Source organism: Corvus hawaiiensis, chromosome 15 (assembly GCF_020740725.1).
Source record: "Corvus hawaiiensis isolate bCorHaw1 chromosome 15, bCorHaw1.pri.cur, whole genome shotgun sequence".
Classification (NCBI taxonomy): Eukaryota; Metazoa; Chordata; class Aves; order Passeriformes; family Corvidae; genus Corvus; species Corvus hawaiiensis.
Genome location: NC_063227.1, coordinates 6720913 through 6740405, shown reverse-complemented (window position 1 = coordinate 6740405; position 19493 = coordinate 6720913). Strand labels below are relative to the sequence as shown.

The 19493-nt window shown below is 57.9% G+C and overlaps 2 protein-coding genes across 5 annotated transcripts; one reads left to right on the top strand and one right to left on the bottom strand.

Annotated features, from left to right (window-relative positions):
• Positions 1-235: 235 nt before the first annotated feature.
• CCDC69 (coiled-coil domain containing 69) lies at positions 236-9061 on the bottom strand. Of its 3 annotated transcripts, none has more exons than XM_048320230.1 (9): positions 8794-9059; positions 3640-3709; positions 3041-3192; positions 2758-2833; positions 2498-2571; positions 2162-2263; positions 1855-1974; positions 1522-1619; positions 236-1341 (listed from the first exon to the last, which is right to left on the bottom strand). In XM_048320230.1, exons 1-9 carry the CDS (start codon positions 8839-8841, stop codon positions 1122-1124), a joined length of 960 nt encoding a protein of 319 aa, XP_048176187.1. In that variant the 5' UTR covers positions 8842-9059; the 3' UTR covers positions 236-1121. The 3 variants fall into 3 exon arrangements, with proteins under 3 accessions (XP_048176187.1, XP_048176188.1, XP_048176189.1); XM_048320231.1 differs by having other exon boundaries at positions 236-1345; positions 8794-9058; XM_048320232.1 differs by lacking the exon at positions 1855-1974 and having other exon boundaries at positions 8794-9061.
• A 111-nt stretch (positions 9062-9172) lies between these two features.
• On the top strand, positions 9173-18531 carry GM2A (ganglioside GM2 activator). Of its 2 annotated transcripts, none has more exons than XM_048320108.1 (4): positions 9173-9208; positions 15749-15901; positions 16720-16902; positions 17017-18531. In XM_048320108.1, exons 1-4 carry the CDS (start codon positions 9188-9190, stop codon positions 17170-17172), a joined length of 513 nt encoding a protein of 170 aa, XP_048176065.1. In that variant the 5' UTR covers positions 9173-9187; the 3' UTR covers positions 17173-18531. The 2 variants fall into 2 exon arrangements, with proteins under 2 accessions (XP_048176065.1, XP_048176064.1); XM_048320107.1 differs by lacking the exon at positions 9173-9208 and adding an exon at positions 13666-13962.
• Positions 18532-19493: the final 962 nt, after the last annotated feature.

Below are 19493 nucleotides of genomic sequence, written 5' to 3'. Positions count from 1 at the left end.
GGGAGGGTCTGGGTCTGCCCTGTGCTGGGAGCCCATTGAAATGAATGAAAAGAGGGAAGGAAAATGGGGATCGGCCTTAAGGGCCTCCTCTGGAGCTTCCTTGTCGAGTCTTTGTGACGCCTGCTCCCACCCTTCCCCTTCTTCCCACTGTGTGGGGTGTGGAGCACACAGCCCCACTCTGGGATGCTCCTGCACCATTCCCCCCAAACCACTGACATGGGATTCCTGAGGCTGCTGCTTCTTACAGATTTGTAATTGTTACAGCCAGCAGCACATTGGCTGGTGCACACACACACACACACGTACAGCCCTGGCTAAACAGCCCTGGGGAGGGAACAGGCCTGTGACAGCTCCGGAGCAGTGACTCCCACCACACCCAGGGGAAAGTGCTTCTGTGCATCCAGCCCTGACCCACAGCCATGCTGGCAGCATATTCCCCGATGGGGATGCACTGGCTCGAGCAGAGGGATGTGACCTGCCAAAGCCTGATACCCCCTGGGAGGATGCTTGCTCCCTGAACTTGCAGCTCCAGCCTCTGTCCAGCTTTTGGGGGAGAAGATGGGACTGGTGGTGCTGCTGATGGACAGTGGGAACAAGGAAGGCTTGGGGTCTTTGTGGCAGTGAGCTGGGACATGCCTGGGCTGCAGGAGCAGTACCTGGGAGACATTTGCTGAAGGAGGAGGAGGTGACTGGAACAGGAGGGCGTGGGTGTGAGCTCGGCCTAGTGAGGTTAACACCCTGTCCCCAGTGCCCTCCTCATCCCCCCGGTGCTTGTATTGTCCCCATCCTGTCCTAGTGGCCTCCTCGTCGTCCTCATGCCCTGGGGCAGCACTGGTGTTGTTTATACTCAGAGCCAAGCACTGGGTCAGATCCAGCCCAATGCAAGTCTTTGTGTCCTGGCTGATCCCTTTCACCCCCAGACAGCCCCTCACCAGGGGAAGGGGTGCAGGGAGTGCACAGTGGGTGGCCAGGGTCCCGCTGCAGCCCCACACGGGCTGGGGAAATGCAGGCGTAAGCGTCCCGTGAAATGCTCCATCACTCCGGTCCATGAGGCGCCCCGAGGGCTCGGCCAGCCTGGAGCCCTGCCCCGACTGGGGGCACTTGTGAGGGCAGCCCTGGGCTCACAGGGCCGGAGGGGAGCCCCGGCAGTCCCCCGGCAGCGCGGTGCCGTCGGTGCTACGTGGCAATGAGGGGCACCTCGCCGGCAGCCATGGGGAAGGGGCCGCCGTCCCCCGCGTTGAGCACACGGTACAACAGCTCCTCCTTCTCCCGGCGAGCCTGATCCCGCAGCTGTGCCTCCTTCTCCAGCGCCCCACGGGCGGCCTGGAGCTCCTCGGACAGCTGCCTGCGGGCAGAGGGCACAAGGCTGCCGGAGCCACCGGGCAAAGCGCCCGCCAGCCCCTCTGCTCCTCGCAGAAAGCACCCGGTGGCACCGCAGGCTGCGATGTGCTCCCGCACTGCCACCTGTCCCCCCCATCGTAGGTGCCACCTGTGCACCGGGTGGGTGGGACCAGCATTTACCTCGCCATGAGCAAGTGGTTCTGGGTGCGAACTTGCAGGTCCTCGTTCTCCTGCTGGAGGGTTTTCACCTTCTCCTCCAGCAGAAGGTTCCTCTCCTCCTGGAAGGGAAGCATGAGGGTGAGGAGGGAGCTGGGAAGCACCTCTGAACCCCCTGCCACCCCATTTTGGGTGAAATGCTGGCCTGGTGGCATTGTGCCTGCATCCCCTCCCCATGCCAAGAGAGGAAACGGGCTCCATCCACCTTTGCTCCAGCTGCAGTTTCTGGGCAGGATTAAGGTGGGTAGAAGAGCTGAAAAGAGGAAAGCCCACCTGTGACCCCCCCTTTCAACCCACCACGGTCTCCAGGTGCAGCAGCTTCTTGTCCAGCCCGTGGATGTGCTCATTCTTCATCTCAATGACGAAGTGCAGACTCTCCAGCTCCTGCTCCCAGAAGGGGCTGGGGCTCCCGTGCTCCTGCAGGGCCACCACTTGTGTTCAAAGGGCCTCAATGCCTCTCTGGGACAGGCTTTGCTCTCCCCTTCAGCTGTCCTGTGCTCCCCTCTGGTTCCAGCCCCACCCTGCCAGGATCCATCAGAGAAGCCCCTTGGCTTTGGGTCAGCACCCCGTAGCAGGTCCCCCTCCCTGACACCCCTCCCTGCACCTGGATGTGCTTCTTGTAGTCTGTTCTCAAGAGTGACTCCTCCACCCGCTTCATCCTGTCCTGGAAGGATTTCAGCTGGGAATTCAGTGCCTGAATCATCTCCTAGGAGAACCAGGGAAAAAGCAGAGTAAGAGGTATCTGGGATTTCTTTCTGAGCGTGGGGACTGCTGGGCTGTGGTATGCAAATAACCCCAGAGCTGGAGGAACTGATGTGGTCCCTGAGCACACCAGGAACTGAGGTGGCCACTGAGGAATGTGGGACACCTTGGCAGAACCAGCAGATGGTCCTCAAGCCCTTCACAGGCCCCCCGTCCCCAGGGATTTCTCTGCAGGTACCTGTAAGGCTGCTTCAGACCTGTGGTGGGACTCTGCCAGCAGCAGCTTCTCCTGCTCGTGTGCTCTCTGGAGCTCTGTGGGGGAATGTGAGCTGAGTGCCACCAGTGTGGGGACACTGGGGCAGCAGGCCCCACCTGAGCCCCACAGTGCTGGGGAATAGGGGACAGCATCACCGTGGCCCTACAGGCAGCCAAAGGGGCACTGGCAGTACCGAGGAGAGGGGAGGGGGCTGCAGGGAGCCCTGCTGCCCCGGCACGCACCTTGCAGGGTTTCCGTGTGCTCTCTCCTCAGGGCATCAAACTGTTCCTTCAGCTCCAGCTCTTTTCTCTTTTCCACCTGGGAAGCAGTCATATGAGAAATCCCAGTGGAAGGGATGCAGAGCTTCACTGCTTTGGGCTTCCTCACCCTTTCCTAGACCTGTCCTCCTCCCAAAAATGGAGCCCAGCATGTGCCAGGTCCATGATCACTGCCTGGGAAGTCCTGGCTGGTGACACGCTCCATGCCCAGCTGCTGCCTCCAGCAGCACCAACCTTTCCAACTGACCTGGATCTCAATGTCCTGGGGGATGCTCTCACTGCCTGCCTGGCCAGCATCCCGCAGCTGCTCCTCCTCTTGGCCTTGGAGGAATCTCGCACTGTCCGTCCACTCTGGCACTGCTGCCTTCTCCCCATCCTCAGGAAGTAGGGAGGCATTGGCTGCAAGACAAACACAGCTGAAACAGCACTGGCTGCTTCCCTCTGTCTGGGCTGCCTGGACATCCTGGGCAGCTGAACCTGCCAATGTGATGGGCCAGGTTCAGCCCTGCCCTCTTCCCACTGGAGAAATACCTCCCTCCATCTCACTGGTCCAAATTAGCACTAGTTGGGATGGTGCTGGCAGGCTCAGAGAGGACACAGAGCTTGCCAGGTCTCCTGTTCTGGGGATGACCTGTCTGACTGAGATGATGGGATGCCATTGGCTCTAGGATGCCATTGATCCATCATCTCTGGGATGCCATTGTCTCTGGAATGCTGTTTGCCCTCCTGCACCAGCATGAACCTACATCATCCCCATCCTCCCTGGTGCCGTGCTGGGGTCTGTCCACTGCTTCCTTAATATCATTCTGAGAAAGCACATCGAGGGAAAATCCATTTTTTTCTCACCATTCTCTGTCTTCAAGGCCGAGAGCTCCTGGGAAGCCGGACCCCTCTGCTGCTGGGCTTTTAGCTGTCTCTGGCAGAGAGAGAGGGGGCTGGAGCAAGGGGGAACAGAGAGGGGCAGGTGGCTGCAGGCAGAGAACACCCTGCACTGAGCCTGCATCAGCTCTGCTAGAACACAGCCCCTCGGGCAGCAGTGGTCCCTCCCCAGCCCCCTGCCCTCTTCCAGCCCTGAGCACCCATGGGTGTGCATGTGCTGCCCATCAGGTGGCCTCAAGCTCACACACTTCCCTGCATCCCAGACATTTCACCATGTAGCACTCAGCTGGAAAACCCGGGGGATGCTCACAACATCCCCCTGACAGGGTGCTGGTGCAAAATAGGCTCCAGCAGCAAAACATCTGGGGGGGAGAGCAGGCAGCACTTGGCAGGGCTCCAGCTTTGGCACTCCCTTGCCACCCTCCTCCTGTCCTGGGATGCTCTGGTCAGTCTGGTCCCTGGCACCTTGCAGCCCCCAAACACACGCCTCTGCCAGGGCCTTACACAGATGAGCTTTGACACAGCTGGAGCGGCAGTGAGAAATGAAAAATAACCATAAATCAGAGGCGATACAGCCCCTGTGCAGGGCTGGCAGCAGGCAAGAGCTGGCGGCGGCCAAGCAATGACCTCAGGAGCGCAGGAATGTGCTGCACAGCCGCGCACTCCCGCACGCTCCCACTGCTGCCACGGGGCTGAGATAACCCAGAGCCGGGAGCTACCTCCAGCAGCACAGCTCCATGGGATGCCTTCCAGCCCTGCATGGGTTTAATTTAGGCACTTGGAGGGGAGAAGAGGGGAAAAAAAAAAAAAAAAAAAAGAGTGGATATATTTTTATCAGTTGCTGAAAGATAGAAGCTCGCAGGCTCTCACGGCTCGGCCTCGCTGGCGCAGGGCAGATCTGGTCCCTGATGCCCATCACTGAGTTGTGCCTCTGGGCAGGGCATAGATGCACGAGCGGCGAGAAAATTCACCTGCAGACACGTTGCTGCTCTCCAGCCCCCGGCAGAGCTGCTCCTAAAAATACCGCTCCCTAAGGAAAGCAGCCGAGCTGCCTGCGGGGAGCCGGGAACCCGCTGCGCCGGCTGCTCCCCGGCTCGGCCCCGCGCACAGTGGCGCGGCCAAATACAGCCCGGATTAGGGAACCTGGCTTGGGAAAAAAGCAAGGGAAAGCAAACAGGCGTCCCTGTCTCCGCCTCCACTGCAGCCCCCCTTCTGGAGCTGGAGGGAGGCGCAGTTCCAGAGCGCAGGAGAACTCCAAGCCCCTGGGACGCCTCGGCTTTATCTTCCCTTCTATGGCATGAGCAGCCGCGGCGTTGAACGTGGCCCAGGCGAGGGGGCGAGGAGGCACCCGGCAGTCAGGAGTTCACAGGGCTTGTTTTGCTCGTTTATACAGCTCACCCTGAAAGCGTGGGTGCCCTGGGGTGCTGCTGAACCCTGGCACACCTGACTGCAGAGGGTCCCCAGGGATCCCCACCTGGCCCCTGACACACTTCATGACATTGTACATCTCCCTGGTATTTAATGTACCCATGTCCTGCGATGGGTTTTGAAGTCCAGGGATGGGGGGCAAGGGGAGAGATGAATGAGACAGTGGAGGCTCTGCAATCCTGAGGGCATCACAGGAGTCTCAAAAGGCCTCCTCCCCTCACCCCACACCGCATATTTCCCCCCTTTTTTTTCACTGCAACAAAGCAAAGGCTGTGTAGGAGGACCCTCCTGACACAGGGGGGTGACACAGATCTCAAGGGTTTTGGATGATCTCAGCAGATCTGAGAGCAGGATGCTGTTACCACCTCCAGGAGGGACCCCAAACCCCCAAACCAAACCACCTCTGCTGCATGTGACCTGCTCACTGGCAAAGTGATGCCCAAGGACAGAGAGCCTAAGGCTGGTCACTGCCATAGCACAGGCAATGTCCCCAGCACAGACCCAGGGAATCCTCACCTCTCCCCCACACCCCAAATCCAGCGTGATGGGGCCTGAGAGCTCCTCAGCCTCTAAAGGAAGATGATTTGAGACACCTGCACTGAACTCAGAAATAGCTGAAGCGAGCAACAGGTTCACCAGAATCAACAGACAAATCTAAATACTTGCCCTGAGGCTATGAGTGAGGCACCTTCCTACCTCTAGGAGCAATTAAAAGTGTCTAGAGCTAATTTTAGTCATAAGCACTCAATTGTCCTTTGGGTTAAAAGCTCCACCTCTGGGGTGAAAAGCAAAATTTGGCTGAGAGCTCTGAAATATGGAGGGACTTTCCATTGCCACTTCCAGAGCAGCTTTCTGGCACCCCGTGCCTCTGGTATTGCCTGGCGCATTTTAGAGAGCTGGAAAATCATCCTGGAATCTACTCTGTGTGTGTGGAAGGAGCAGGTTGGGAATTGCTCCAGCTGGAACAGTTTTGGCCAGGGGAAGAAGCAGCCTGATACATCCTGCAGGTGGGGGCCATCCACAGTGTAGCTTATCCTGTAAAGTCTTGGAAACCTCTGCCAAAAATACCTTCCAGCTATGAAAAAACCAAAAGTATCTACATTCTTAAAACTAAATATTTCTAATAGCCTGGAGCAGAACTGTTTATAGATGGATTAATAGGGATTTCCAACAGGACCTGAGTCATCTCCAAGGGTGCTGGGGTAGGGAGCACCAGTGCAGAGCAGCCGGCACAGTGCGGGCAGCCAAGGTGGCTGCAGCCTCTGCTTCAGCTCTTAGCGTGAGGTGGGGTTTTGGACCGTATTTTTCTTCCTCTTTTCCTGTTTTACAAGTACATTAAGCAATTCAACCATGCAACCTAGCAGAGGAAATCACAAAGAGGCAGGAAATGAGTATTTAAATCCTGTCTCTGCTCCTGGGGAGGAGGTTTTGCTTTGTGGTTGTGGAGAAGGGGGCCAGGATTTGGTCCATGACTGTAACACCTCCCAGGACCTGCAGCAGATGCTCAGTGCTGCCAGAGCAATGCTGGCACAGGTCTGTGGGACCTGTCTTTAACCCGGCTGCTGTCTTTTCTCCAGTGATGGTGATGGTTGTGTTAGAAGGTGATTATCACCTCTCCTACAGTCAGATCTGTGCCGCAGACCATAGGCAAACACTTCACACTGTTGACAGCCTCGAGTTTTGCATTCTGACCCTTCCCTGACTCCTGGTGCTACGTACAGTTCCTAGCTCTTCAAAATAAATTCACCCGAGCCCTGGAAGGCGGCCAAGCCTCAGCCCTGATCTTTTGGGAAGGCAAATTGGCCTCTCTCACGCCAGGAGCGTGACCAAAGTGCGAGCGGTGACCGTGAGTGGCCAAGCACGGGTGGATGGAGCTGAAGGGGAAGGAAATCCCGGGGACAGCGCCTGCAGCTCAGGGCTGGGTTCTCTCTGTGCCTCCGTTATCACCCCGCTGCCTGCAGACTGGTGCCAGAGAAGAATGAGGCCGCCAAGGCGCCTCCCCCAGGGCACACAGCGGCTCCTGGTATGTCATCCACCCACCAGACCCAACCCAGCACCAGCTCCTCAAGGTCACCTCAAACCCGGCACTGGCCTCAAAAGCCTCTGCAGCCCCCAGCCCTAGTAGAGTCCCCAACCCTGTGACCTGCACATGGCTTCTGGCTGGCCTTGCCCCCGGGGTGTGAAGTCTCCCCCAACCCCAAGCAACCCCAAGTCCACCCATCTTGCAACTCTGCAAGTCCACCCATCAGCAGTGGGAGGTGAAGGTCTCCCATCCCGCCTTTTGGCGCTTGGGACATGAGAACGTGGACAGGAGTGGCCCCACGCCTGCCCTTATGCCTTTTAGCCTTAACGGGGATTTTAGGTGCTGCTTTCAGAATGACTTTCAGCCACAGCAGCAGGGCTGTTTTATGGGTTACGAGTGTTGGTGGGGAGTGCACAGGGCTGAGCAGAGGAGCTCGAGAGCAGGCAAGTGCAGGAAGGGAAGTGTCTGCAGGCAAATGACAAATTTCCGTGTTTCGGTAAACGTGGGGCTCTCAGCACCTGGGGCCTTGGGGCTGCTGTTTCTCCCTGTCCTATGCCCGTTCTTGAAAGCTCTCAGAGTCACAAAACGGCCCAAAAGTGTCTGATCTTATGACATAGCAGAGTGGGATTTTTTCCATGATGTGGAGAAGTGACCAAGCCTGCAAGTGCTGTAAATAAAGGCACTTGTTGGCTGCAGGGCTGTGTGAGCTCCGTGCCTGCTCCCCCTGCACATCCAGCAGTGGGTTCTGTGGTCCTGGGCAGCCGGGCTCTCACAGCTGGGTCTGCAAAGGGCCACCTGTGCCGGGGGCATGGCAGCACCATGGGGCCTTTCTGCCTTCCCTCCTTCCCCTGCCACCCTCCAGCAATCACAACACCCAACACCAGTAAGCACAGCACATCCGACAGCAAAACCATCTCCCGAGGTTAGGGGTGCGGCACTGGGGCAGCATGAGCACATCAAATAATGAAAATAGTAACAATAATAATGATAATAACAATCAGCATATAATTTCAGACCTCATGGAAGAGCTCTTCAGTACAGAGCAACATGCTGAGATCTGAGGGGGACTCAAGAGTGTTCCACTATAGGAGTGTTCCCCTACAGGAGTGTTCCCCTACAGGAGTGATGCCTTCAGAACAAGGGGACACAACCTTTGGGATGAGGGACGATGGTATGGGAGGCTGGCAGAGGTCTAGCTGGGGGAACCCATGCCTGTCTTCTATGGGACCAGCATTCCCAACAGGCATTGTCATCCCAGATGCTGCACCCCCTTAATTATGGAATTCCCGTGACGTGGGGGTGAGCCTGGAGGGGTGCAGGAGGGTGCAGAAGGATGCAGAAGGGCGGGTGGCTGCCAGCTCTCATTGTCCCCGCTGCCACCTCCCCCACCACAATGCCGGTGGGGTCCCACGCAGCCGGGGACAGCCACACCGCCCGGCCCCACCGCTCCCCGGCGCAGGGAGGAACCCACGCCGGGTGCCCCCAACACCCCTCGTCCCCAGCAGTGCAAGCAGGGCTCCCCGCAAACATCAGCCCCACGCGAACCCCAACTCCATCAAACCCCGACAACGCGTACCCTCGGTCCCACGAGAGCCCGACCCCACGGAGCCCCGACCCCGAGCGAAGCCCAGCCCAGCCCAGCCCAGCCCAAAAGCTCCCGCAGCCGCTACCTCGGCACCGACGGGGCAGCAGCGCAGGGCGCTGCCGGTGCAGCCCATGGAGCCCCGGCGGGACCCGCTCAGCCACGGGGCGCGGGGCGCGGCATCCCCCGGCGAGCGGCACCGGGCGGGACGGGACGGGACGGGACGGGACGGGACGGGATGAGCCGCCCCAGCTGGCAGGCAGAAAAAAATAATTAAAAAAAGAAGTAATAAAAAAGTCCGGCAGCTGCTGACAGGCAGCGCCGGGAGAGGGTGCTCTGCACCCCCGAGCCGCGGGCAGGGCCCCCGGCCGCAGCCTGCCCGCCCCCGGGGCTGGCCCTGGGCCCCCTCCACCCCGGGGTGTCCCCGCCCTGGGCCGGGGTGCTTGGGGAATGCTCTGTCCCAGGGATCCCCTGCACTGAGGATGCTCCGTTCTGGGTGTGGGGTAAGGAGAGCAGGACCCCTGCTCTGGCGTGTCCCCTCTTGGGCGAGGAGAAAGGGGAACAGGACCCCTGCACCAGAGCTGGGGTGGGAGCAGGACCCCCAGCACCAGCTGCTCAAGGGGCTTCCACTGCTGAACCCACCCCAGCCCCCTTAGGAACAGGGATGAGAGTGAGAAAGCAGAATCCATCTGGCTTTTGCCATCCCCCTATCAAGTTTCAGCTTGTGTGTGGGTAGTTGTGGAAAAGTGGTGGGTTTGGGGTGTTTTTCCTGGCAGAAGCTCTGCTCTGGAGGTCCTTGTGCTGGTTGGAGAGGGCTTTCGGTGTGATCCATACTGCCTGAGGGACTGCATCCTGGCAACCCTTCTCTTGAGCATCCTAAACACCCCAAATGCTGGGCCTGGAGCCAGGGTGCCCTTTTTGTAGGAGGAAATCCTACAGTTTGGAAATGGGTCCTGAACATGCAGGGAAAGACACAGACTTGAAAGTGTCCCATCTAAAAACTAATGTGAAGAAAGGCAGGTTCTTCCAAATGTTTTGATTTTGATGGTTTTTTAAAATGCTTTTTTAAAATTACCTCTTTACACATTTCTGAATGACCACATATTTTGACCTGAAAACCCATTGGTGCTACCCAGAACTGCTGAAATAGAACTGTTTGAACCTGGTCACGGGGCCGTGCCTGTATGAAAACATCACAAGTTTTTGTCAACAAGTTTCTATTCTGACATTTTCCAAATATCCCCTGGGAGAAGTCCAAGCAGCCTGCGGCTCCGGGGATGCCAACACCTTGGCATTTCGCCTGGGCGGCAAAGGAGTGGAGGTGCCTGGTCATCCTGTCACGTTCGACTTGGAGGTGTTTTTCTTGCCCTGGTAACCCTGGGACGGGGGAAATTGTGAAACACCACTTGGATGGGAGGGTGGGGAAGGCAAGGGGCAGGCCCACGCTGCCCCAAGTCTCCCAGGGACTGGTGGGACCAGTTGCCTGCGTCCTCTTGGGTGGGTGCTGCTCAACCTCAGTGAAATTTCGTGAGTCACAGCAGCTTCTGGCATCAGCTCCCACTGCTCAGAAACCACCTGAGAGTCTCAGTTCTTATCTCTCCCAGCACTTCAGAGTGGGGCAAGTCTCCTTCCCTGCATGAGAGTACTTATTTGGGCTGAGTAGATCGTTTGTGGGATAAAAAGCTCTGACAGTGCAAGGTGCAGGTCTCCACCTCTCCAAGGTTAATTAAAAATCCCGGTCCAGACTTTAGAGACTGAAGGCCTACAGGGGGAAGCACAAAGCACATGCCGATTTCCAGGCTGAATTTGCATCGCTGGGGCCGTGGCTGCAAAGAGAAGCAACTGTGTGGGCAGCTGACAAGGATCCTGTCCAGCTGCCATCACGTCTTGCTGGTGCACCAAGGTCCAGGAGTTTGCACATGTGCTTGTGGAAATTTCTGCTTTTAACTGTGGGGTGCTGAAGGGGTGCTCTCAGATGCCCCCGTGCCACAAAATGGGGCTCCAGGTGGGGTTTCTCTTGACAATGGTGCAGAAAAACAGAGTTTGGTCACATCAGGCTGAGGCATTGAGCCAGCAGAGCAGAATTGGGGCTTGAGGATGGGCCTGTGCAGTGAGGCCAGCTCCAGCACCCTGATCCCCAGCCTCTGCTGCAGGCTCTGGTGTGACAACCCTGTGCTCCTAGAAATCGCTGACTTTTGGAGACAGGGCTGCCCAGACCACGTTACACCCTTCCTTCAGCCTGTGGGTGCATCTGTGAGGCTGCCTGCCAAAAGCCCTGCCCGTGCTACCCCGAAGGTCTCTTATTTTAGCTTGATTTTAGCAATTCCTCAGTTTCTCCAATCTTTCCTGTAGAGACTGCATGGGATGTGTGCTTGCCAGACAGGTCTTTCATCTCAGCCCTGCTTTATCCTCCTCTGCCCCATACACTGAAAACTTGCTCCCTTTTGAGGACAGCATTTAAACATCCAGAAACTGCAAAGCAGGGGCTTTCCATGGCATTGTAGGGGTAACCAGAACACCGCGGGGATCTCAGGAGCACAGGGGCCTGGACGCTGCACATAGGAGCCTGGAGCCAATGGGGACTGTGGCAGTGAGGGAATTTCTGCCCAGGCAAAGACAGGAAAGCAGAGGTGGTGTGTGGTGGCCCCACCTGAAGCAGCTTCAGCTTGTTTTGAAATTTGCCCAAATGTCTTTTTTTGGTGTTGTCTTGATCTCTCCCCAGGAATGACAGCAGCTGGAGATATCTCCAGGGTTTTGTCTAGAAAAGTGAGACAAGGAGGCTTTATCACATGCTTGTCTGAATTGCCGTAAATGGGATAACAGCTGGAAAGTCGAGTTAATTTGTACCAATGGTCATTTAAAGTGTTTGCCAAAGCTTATGGATAAGAAAAGCATTTGTGCAAACTGTTTAAGTGTCTCTTGTGGCTCTCTCTCTGGTTCCAGCTGGTAAGGACTGGGCACAACAGGATGAGTACAAGGCAGTGTCAGTGCCAGCCCTGCATGGTCTGTTTGCAGAGTGGTTCTGTGAGTGCACATGGGGTCACTTTTTGTTGTTCGTTTTTTTTTTTTTTTTTTTTTTGTTTGCATATCTTATTTTCAGAAACCCAGCCTGGAAAAATAAAAAAAAAAATTAAAAAAAAGAGAGGTGGAGGATATTTGGAGGATATTTTGCTGGAAGGTTTTTGGGTGATGAGCTGGCCTGTGGTGGTGCCTGATGGGTCCTGGTAGAGCTGAAGCCCAGGCAGTGGAGAGAGGGTGGTCGTGGTTACACCCTTCCGCCCTGTTCATCACTTGCAATCTGTTTGCTGTTGTAAATGAGAGGTAATGAAGTCCCGGCTGCTTTTCTTCAATGCAAATTGAAGGTGTTTAACCAGGTCTGCTGAGACCTCGTGACTCGAGTTTGCATGGGTGACATAGCTGAAAAAACTGTTTGAACTGCAGAAGTTCTCGCATGTGTTGGAGCCCAGAAAAAGCCACAGGCTCCTTTAGTGGGGATTTAGGTCACATGTACTTCTGCCTTGAGGTAGTACAACGATTTCAAGTCATTCCTGTCCCTGCCTGTGTTTTTCCAAGCAAAAAGATGTGGGTTAACCTGTTCTCACAGTCTTTTATTCTCTTTTTTCCCCCATGGCAAAATGAAGTAGAAAAGGATGAGAATAGGGGAGTGAAACCTTCACCCACATTGGCTGTGAGAAGCAGAAAAGCATGTGATGCCAGGGGCTCGAGGTGAGGGGCTCTGCTCTCCTCCCAGCCCCAAACACAATGCTCCGTCTGTGCTGCTGCCTTTCCCCATGCATCCCTACCCTTATCCCTGTCCTCCGGCTGCTCCAGGGCCTCAAAGTGAAAACTAATCCCAGGGAATAACTTTCTGCTCCGTTCCCGGGTGGGAGGAATGGGCTATTTATTCCTCATCCTTAAGCCTCGGCAGTGGATCAGCGGCGCAGTTGTCGCTGCCGGCGTGGGGTGGGCAGCACCATCCACGACATCCCCTGCCTGCTCCCACGCCCTGCCTGCACGCTCCCGCCTGGCCTCGCTGCTAAATAAGGACGAAAGGCTAAAAATAGAGCTGAGACAGGGGTTTGGACAAGCCAGGCAACCCTTCCCAGGGCTGGGAGCAATATGGGGAGGCCAAGCAGTGTCCACGTGCAAGGGAGAGTGGAGCTGACCATGGGGAAGGGTTTCACAAGTGGGTCCTGACGATGCTGTGGCAGGGGGGAAGGTCTGAGACCTGCCACACTTGTGTCCTGTGTGCTCGGTTGGCTCAGCCCCTTCTGCAGGATAAAAGCATCCGTCCACCAGAGTATATGGGAAAATCCATGCTACTGTGCCGTTCCTGATGGCGGGGTACCCGTGTGACCGTTCCAGCATGATGGGGGTGCCTGGGGCAGCTCTGTCTGGAAAATGCTCCGCAAAACCGGGGTTAGGGATGGAAGAGGGGGTGTTAAATCCAACATTTTGGATAGATGGGTGGTAGGGGTACTGTGGCAAACTGCCCAGTCAGGAGCTACCCGATGCCAGTGTCCCCTCCCCCCTGCTCATATACATCGGGTTCGAGGGTCTCAAATATCTGAAATACCTCAAATATCTCTGCTCTTCAGCTGCCACCTGCCTTGTGCCGAGCGCGGGGGGAGCGTGGCGATCCCGGGTACAGACCAGAGGGTACCGCCGGGGCACCCCCGAGTGGGATGTGAGGAAAACCGCAGCCCTGGGTGGAGGGGTTGGTGGTGGGGAGATGGTCGTGTCTCCCCCATCGCAGCGGGGTGATGTGTGTGCTCTGGGGTGGTGGGTGCAGCTCCCGCCCCCCCGCTCCAAGTGCCGGGTCTGGGAGCTTGGGAAAGCGCCGCTTCCCGTCCCAGCATCCCTGCGAGTCCAGTCCTGCGCTTGGCAGCGAAACCGGGGAAGGGAGGGGAAAAAGAAGAAAGCAAAAGGGGTAGGGAAAATGTGAGCGTCCTCGGGGGAGGGAGGGGAATCTGGCGGTGGGCCGGGCTCGGAGAGAGGGCTCATCCCCTCGGCGCGGGGGTTCTTAGACCCACCGCTGCCAGCCAGGTCCTGCCGCGGCCCCTGCCCGCCGCTCGCCTCTCCACGGCTCGGAGCAGCTCCCCGGACTCATCCCGGCCCGTTCCCGGCGCATTCCCGGAGGATGCTGTGCGCGGGGCTGGCGCTGGCGCTGTGCGCGCTGCAGCTCGTTCCGGCCGCGCTCGCCGGGCCGCAGCCGCAGCTGCTGGTGGAGCGCAGCGGGGCCCGGCGGCTCAGCAAGGTGAGGAGGGACCCCGCACCCCGCATCTCTCGGGCACGGAGAGGGCGGCCGGGGGGGCTCGGCGGGGCGGAGAGGGGGAAGACTCCGTCATCCCGTTGGGATTACAGGAGGCCAGAAGCATTTCTTGCCCCGGCAGGGTGGAAGGTCGCTGGTGGGTGCGTGTTTGTGGTTGGGCAGGAGAGTGGGGTCCATGGACCCCCAGGGGACCCCGCAGCCCCCCGCTCTGGGGAGCAGTGCTGGAGGCTGAGGGTGAGCTCGGAGCAGGAGAGATCCAGTGTTTACAAACACTTCTCAACGCAGAAACCCAGCGGCCTCGTCCTTCGGCTGAGCGTCTCCCGGCTCTCATTTTGTTGCTCTGTGAGAACAGGCCAGGTTCTGCTTGCCTGTTCCCACGGAGTGCTGGGTCGGGCTCAGTAACACGCGCTGATTAAGATACAGCCAATTACCACGTGTAACTCTCACGCGGTGTGGAGGGGAAATATCACAGTTTATTTTCCAGGAAATCTGCGCTTGCCCGAGGGAAGGAGGAACCGGTTGGAAAGGCTGGAGGGGGCTCGGTGGGCAGCAGTCTGCAGCCACACACCAATGTTCAGCTCCCTGGAGCCTCTTTGCCTGCAGACTCTCGGGCTGCGAACTCCCAGCTCTTGCTCTGTGTCGGCGTGCAGCCTGCCCCTGTCCCGGCTTGTCCTGAGCGCTGTGTCCTGCCCTGGGCTGCTCCCGGCGGGCGAGCGGGATGGTGGGATGGGCTGCTCAGCTGCGTGGGCTGCACTGTGCCCGCTGGGGCTGCCGTGTGGCACCAGGCAATACAGCCTCCACCGGTTCTGCGGCTGCGAGCAGGCAGGGAGAGCCCCGCGTCATGGCATGGGGACACGGGCTGCTCCGGCCAAACCTGCTCGGGGAGGGAACCGGGGCTCGTCTCTTTGCCACTTGCCTCTGGCAGGCTCGGAGGTGGCTGTTGCAGGCAAGTGCTGCTATCCCTCCGCCTTTAAATCGGAGTGTCTTTACTGGTGGTGGCTGGACAGGTTGGTGGGACTTATAGGAAACAGGGGAGATGTCCCAGCATGACTCTTAACTCAGACAGGACACATAAGTGATGTCCCCCATTCAGGTGACATCTTCTTGCGTGTGGATTTTCATTATCCCATAGGGCTCATTTGTACTCTGGATCAGGATTTGTACTCATTTATAGCTCAGGATCAGGCCCCTGGGGTGTATCAGGCAGAGGATGAGCCTGGCTCATCTGGTTCTTGAGTGTGATTCCCACTCCTGTGTGGAACCAGGTGGCTGGAGCTGGTGGACAAGGGCTCACAACAGCAGGACTAGTCCTGGACGAGGTGGGAGGCTGTGCCAACCCTACAGCCCCTCCAAGGGGATCCCCCCACACCCCTGCCCAGCATCCCCTTGCGCAGCGTAGCCACCACCTGGTCCCAGCTTGCTCTGACCTGTCCCCACACACCTTACGTGGTGCCGTTGGCATGAAGGATGCATCTTGCCTTGGTCACATGCAAAGTGTTTGGAGGCAGAGCTGAGACAAGTTTGGAAATTGCAGCCTGGTAATCCTCTTTGGGTGTAAAGTACATACAGAGGCACACGGACAGAGGGTTTCTGTAATGTCCTCAGGCTCGGGAGTTCAAGAATTGGCATTTGAAGAGGCTGAAGGTCATTTTCTGGCTCTCTGTGAGCAGATGGTTGGCAGGGGTCAGAGGTGCAGCTCTGGATAAACCTCCTACAAACACAAGGCAAGGCTTGCCCTGTCTCTAACTCCTCCTGTCTCTTGGTGCTGCAGGTTGGTGGCTTTGCCTGGGAGAACTGTGGTGACAAGAGGGACCCTGTGGTGCTGCAGAGCCTTTCTGTGGCACCTGACCCCATCAGCATCCCAGGGAGCCTGCGTGTCAGCGCGGCTGTCAAGAGTGGCAAGAGCATGGGTTCCCCTCTGACGGTAAGTGCCAGATGTGCCTCTGTGTGGTGAGGGAAGGCAGAGCTTCCCCAACCACTGACAGCTGGGAAATGCCTGTCACTGGGTACAGGAATGAGCAGCCCTTGGGGAGTGAGGTGCAGAGAGGTGCAGGGCTGAGCACACTGAGCTCTGTAAGCCAGAACAGGACAGTGGGCATGGGGAGACCCATGCTGGGAGCCTCCCAACCTTGTCCCTAGGACAGAAACCACCTGACTTGTCTCATGTCCTGGGGATGTAATGGCTCCAGGAGGGAAGTGAAACCCAAGTGCTGTGGGTGCTCCCCCACAGTGGGAGGTCACTGCAGGACCTGTTTTTCAGCAGCCAAGCCTGCTGCTCCTTTCAAGGACATGCCATGGCACTGCTCTGGGAGCCTTGGGCCATGCCAGCTGCCCCGCACCACTTTTTGGGAAGTTTTTGGAATGAGACAGAACATGTCTCTCCGTCCAGTGTGCGTGGGCTGTCTTGAGCAATGCTATGGTGCCTGTTTGGGCCTGGGACTGTGGGGTGAGTGCTGGGGGAGTGTGGTGCCAGAACTGCAGGATGGGAGCACCCTGTTTTGGGACAGGCAGAGGAGAGGGGAAGGAGGTGGGCATGTAAGGTGTTAGGGGATGTTATCTTAAGGGGTCAAGCTGAGGTTGGAGGAAGAGAAACTGCAGGTTGAGAGGAACTGAAAGCAGGAGGGCGTTCAGTGACCCCATGAACACCTCAAAGATTGCATGATCAGGAGCTGAGGGAGTTGGCTGGTGTGGAGCCGTGGGTGCCCGTGCTGGTTGTGCTGGTGCTGAACACCTTCCCTCCAGGCAGCGCTGGTGGTAGAGAAAGCGCTGGGTGACCTCTGGATCCAGCTGCCCTGCATCGACCAGCTGGGCAGCTGCACCTACAACGATGTCTGCAGCATTCTCGATGAACTCATCCCACCCGGCACGCCCTGCCCCGAGCCCCTGCTGACCTACGGCATCCCCTGCCACTGCCCCTTCAAAGCGGTACGGCCGAGCTCCCGCGGTGACCCTGGCAGTGCCAGTGGGTACCACCGTGCCCTTTGGCATTGGGCTGGGCTTTTGGTTGACTTCTTGCCTATCTGTCCCCTCTCCCCATAGGGCTCCTACTCCCTGCCGGCAAGTGACTTCGATGTGCCCGATGTGGAGCTCCCTTCCTGGATGACCAATGGCAACTACCGTGTCCGAGTGGTCGTCAGCAATGGCGGGGAGGAACTCAGCTGTGTCAAACTGGCCTTCTCCCTGCACTCCCACTGAGGGGTGGGACACCGTCCCTCCTTTCCCCACCAGCTTCGTCCCCTGTCCCATCCCATCCTGTTGCATCCCATCCTGTCCCAACCCATCCCTGTGAGGTCCCTCCCTCCTGCTGTCAGGAGGAGGCAGCCCTTGTTCCCCCCTCCGCGCTCCCTCCCCTGCTACACCCAGTAAGGCCCCTTTGGCTGTTCTGCTGTCCCCAAACCCATCACCAGCATGTCTCCTGCCTGGACAGGGTGGCTTTGGAGCCTAACCCCAGCATGACCTGGGGTTGTTATTTTTTATCCAGTTTCTTTTTTTTTTTCTTAATCCTATCAGGGCAATTTTAGACAAAAACATTCCAGGGAAAAGCAGTATTTCTGGGAGCAGTCCATGGGGATGAGGGAGTGTTTGAGAGTGCTGGGGTAGGCTGAGGGGATGCAGCACTAGTTGCAGAGGGTGTCCCTGCTTCCCACCACCTCTGGCCAGAGCACAGGGCTGTTTTGCAGAAGTGTCCCCAAAGTGGCTGCAGGAGACCTGTCCCTGTGCAGCAGCTCTGGGTCTGCTATTGCTGCATTCCTCTCCTGCATGAAGGACCAGCTTGGTAGCATGAGGCACCTGTGAAGGCACTTCCCCGTGCCCTTCCTTTGGCAAACATCAGGAACATAAGAGGACAGAAACCACCCGAGCCCCACGTGGACATTCCCATTTAGGGGGGACCGAGAGGCTGGTGATGCTCCCAGCAGCAGAAGGTTGGTTGATGGCTGTGCTCACTCCAGAGGGCGACACAAGGCTGTGATGAGCTGCTGGGGCACAGCCTGGTTGAGGACCAGTCCCACTCATCTCATTTTTTCTCTGGGACTGAGCCGAGACAGGAGGCTGCACTGGGACTATCCTTCCCCTAGGCTGGCAGATGCACCCAAACACAGAGCAGCATCCCGAACATGGCATAACTGGGAGATGACCATGAAGACCAGCAGCCTGGATCCTATCTGGGGGCCTCCTGGCTGTGGCTGGGGACTGTGATGTGGGCAGGCAGCGTCATTCCTGCTGATTCTTAGGGCAGGTGTGTCTGTCATCACTCCCCTGTGCCCGGTGCCACCAGACACCCACATCTCTTGCTGTCCCTGCCTGCTTGTGTTATTTAGCCCCTCAATAGGGCTGGTCTTCTCCAAGCACTTTATACGCCTTAACTGCTGCGGGTGTTTCTCCACGACATAGATATGCTCCCTCTGCCTTTCTGTGCCCTCCACTCACTTTATTTCACCCTGTGGCTTTGCCTGGAGAAGCACTAATCCTCTGCCCCTGCTCCCCGTCAGTGCCAGGGCAGCAACCTCCTTTTGGGCAGGTTCTGCATGTTCTTAATAAATCTTTTTACCAGGACGCGGAGCTGGTGCCTCTTGTTGCTGGGGGTGACCTTGAGGTGACATTTATTTGGCTGGGAATAGTGTGGATGTAGGTGTGAGCTGGGGGAGGTGGAGGTGGCGGGGTGGGGGCAGCGGTAGAGGATGCTGCAGCCAGAGGAACTGAGCAGCCCTGAGGCCAGTTCCTGTGTGAGGGGCAGGGCAGGGATCTGCAAACGCGGCGTTGTGATGTGGGGACGCAGGGACAGAGTCACGGTCCCGGGGGGCACAGCCCATGCTGAGGGGCTTTGAGGGTGTTGCTCATCCTGGTGACCTTCTGTAGCCCTGACACCTGAATGGCTCTGCGGGCCTTGCCCAAGGAACAGCCCGGCTGCGGGGGATCACAGAAGCACAAAATCAATGAACTTGAAGAAGACTGCGATAATATTGAGTCCAACTCGTGACTGAACACCACCATGTCGACTATACCACGGTGCTGAGTGCCATATCCAGTCTTTCCTTAAACACCTCCAGGGGCGGTGACTCCATCGTCTCCCTGGGCCGCCCATTCCAATGTCTAATCACTCTGTGAAGAAAGTTCTCCTAATGTCCAGCCTAAACATTCCCTGGTGCAGCTTAACACCACATCCTCTTGTCATGCTGCTGGTTGCCTGGCAGCAGAGCCCGACGCCACCTGGCTTCACTCTCAGGGAGTTTTAGAGAGTGATAAAGCCACCCCCGAGCCTCCTCCAAGCTGAACAACCTCAGCTCCCCTAGAGTACTCGTGCTCCGCACCCCTCCCCAGCCCCGTTCCCTTCCCCGGCCGCCCCTCGCTGTCCGTGGGGGGGCTCGAGGCTCCGCCCTCCCGCCTTTCCCCTCACGCAGCCGCGGGACCCGCCCTGCGCACCGCGCCCGCCCGCCCGCCAGGCGGCGCCACGGCCGCGCCTCCCCCGGTCCCGCCCGGCGCCTCCCGGCCCCGCCCCTCGCCCTCAGCGCCCCCCG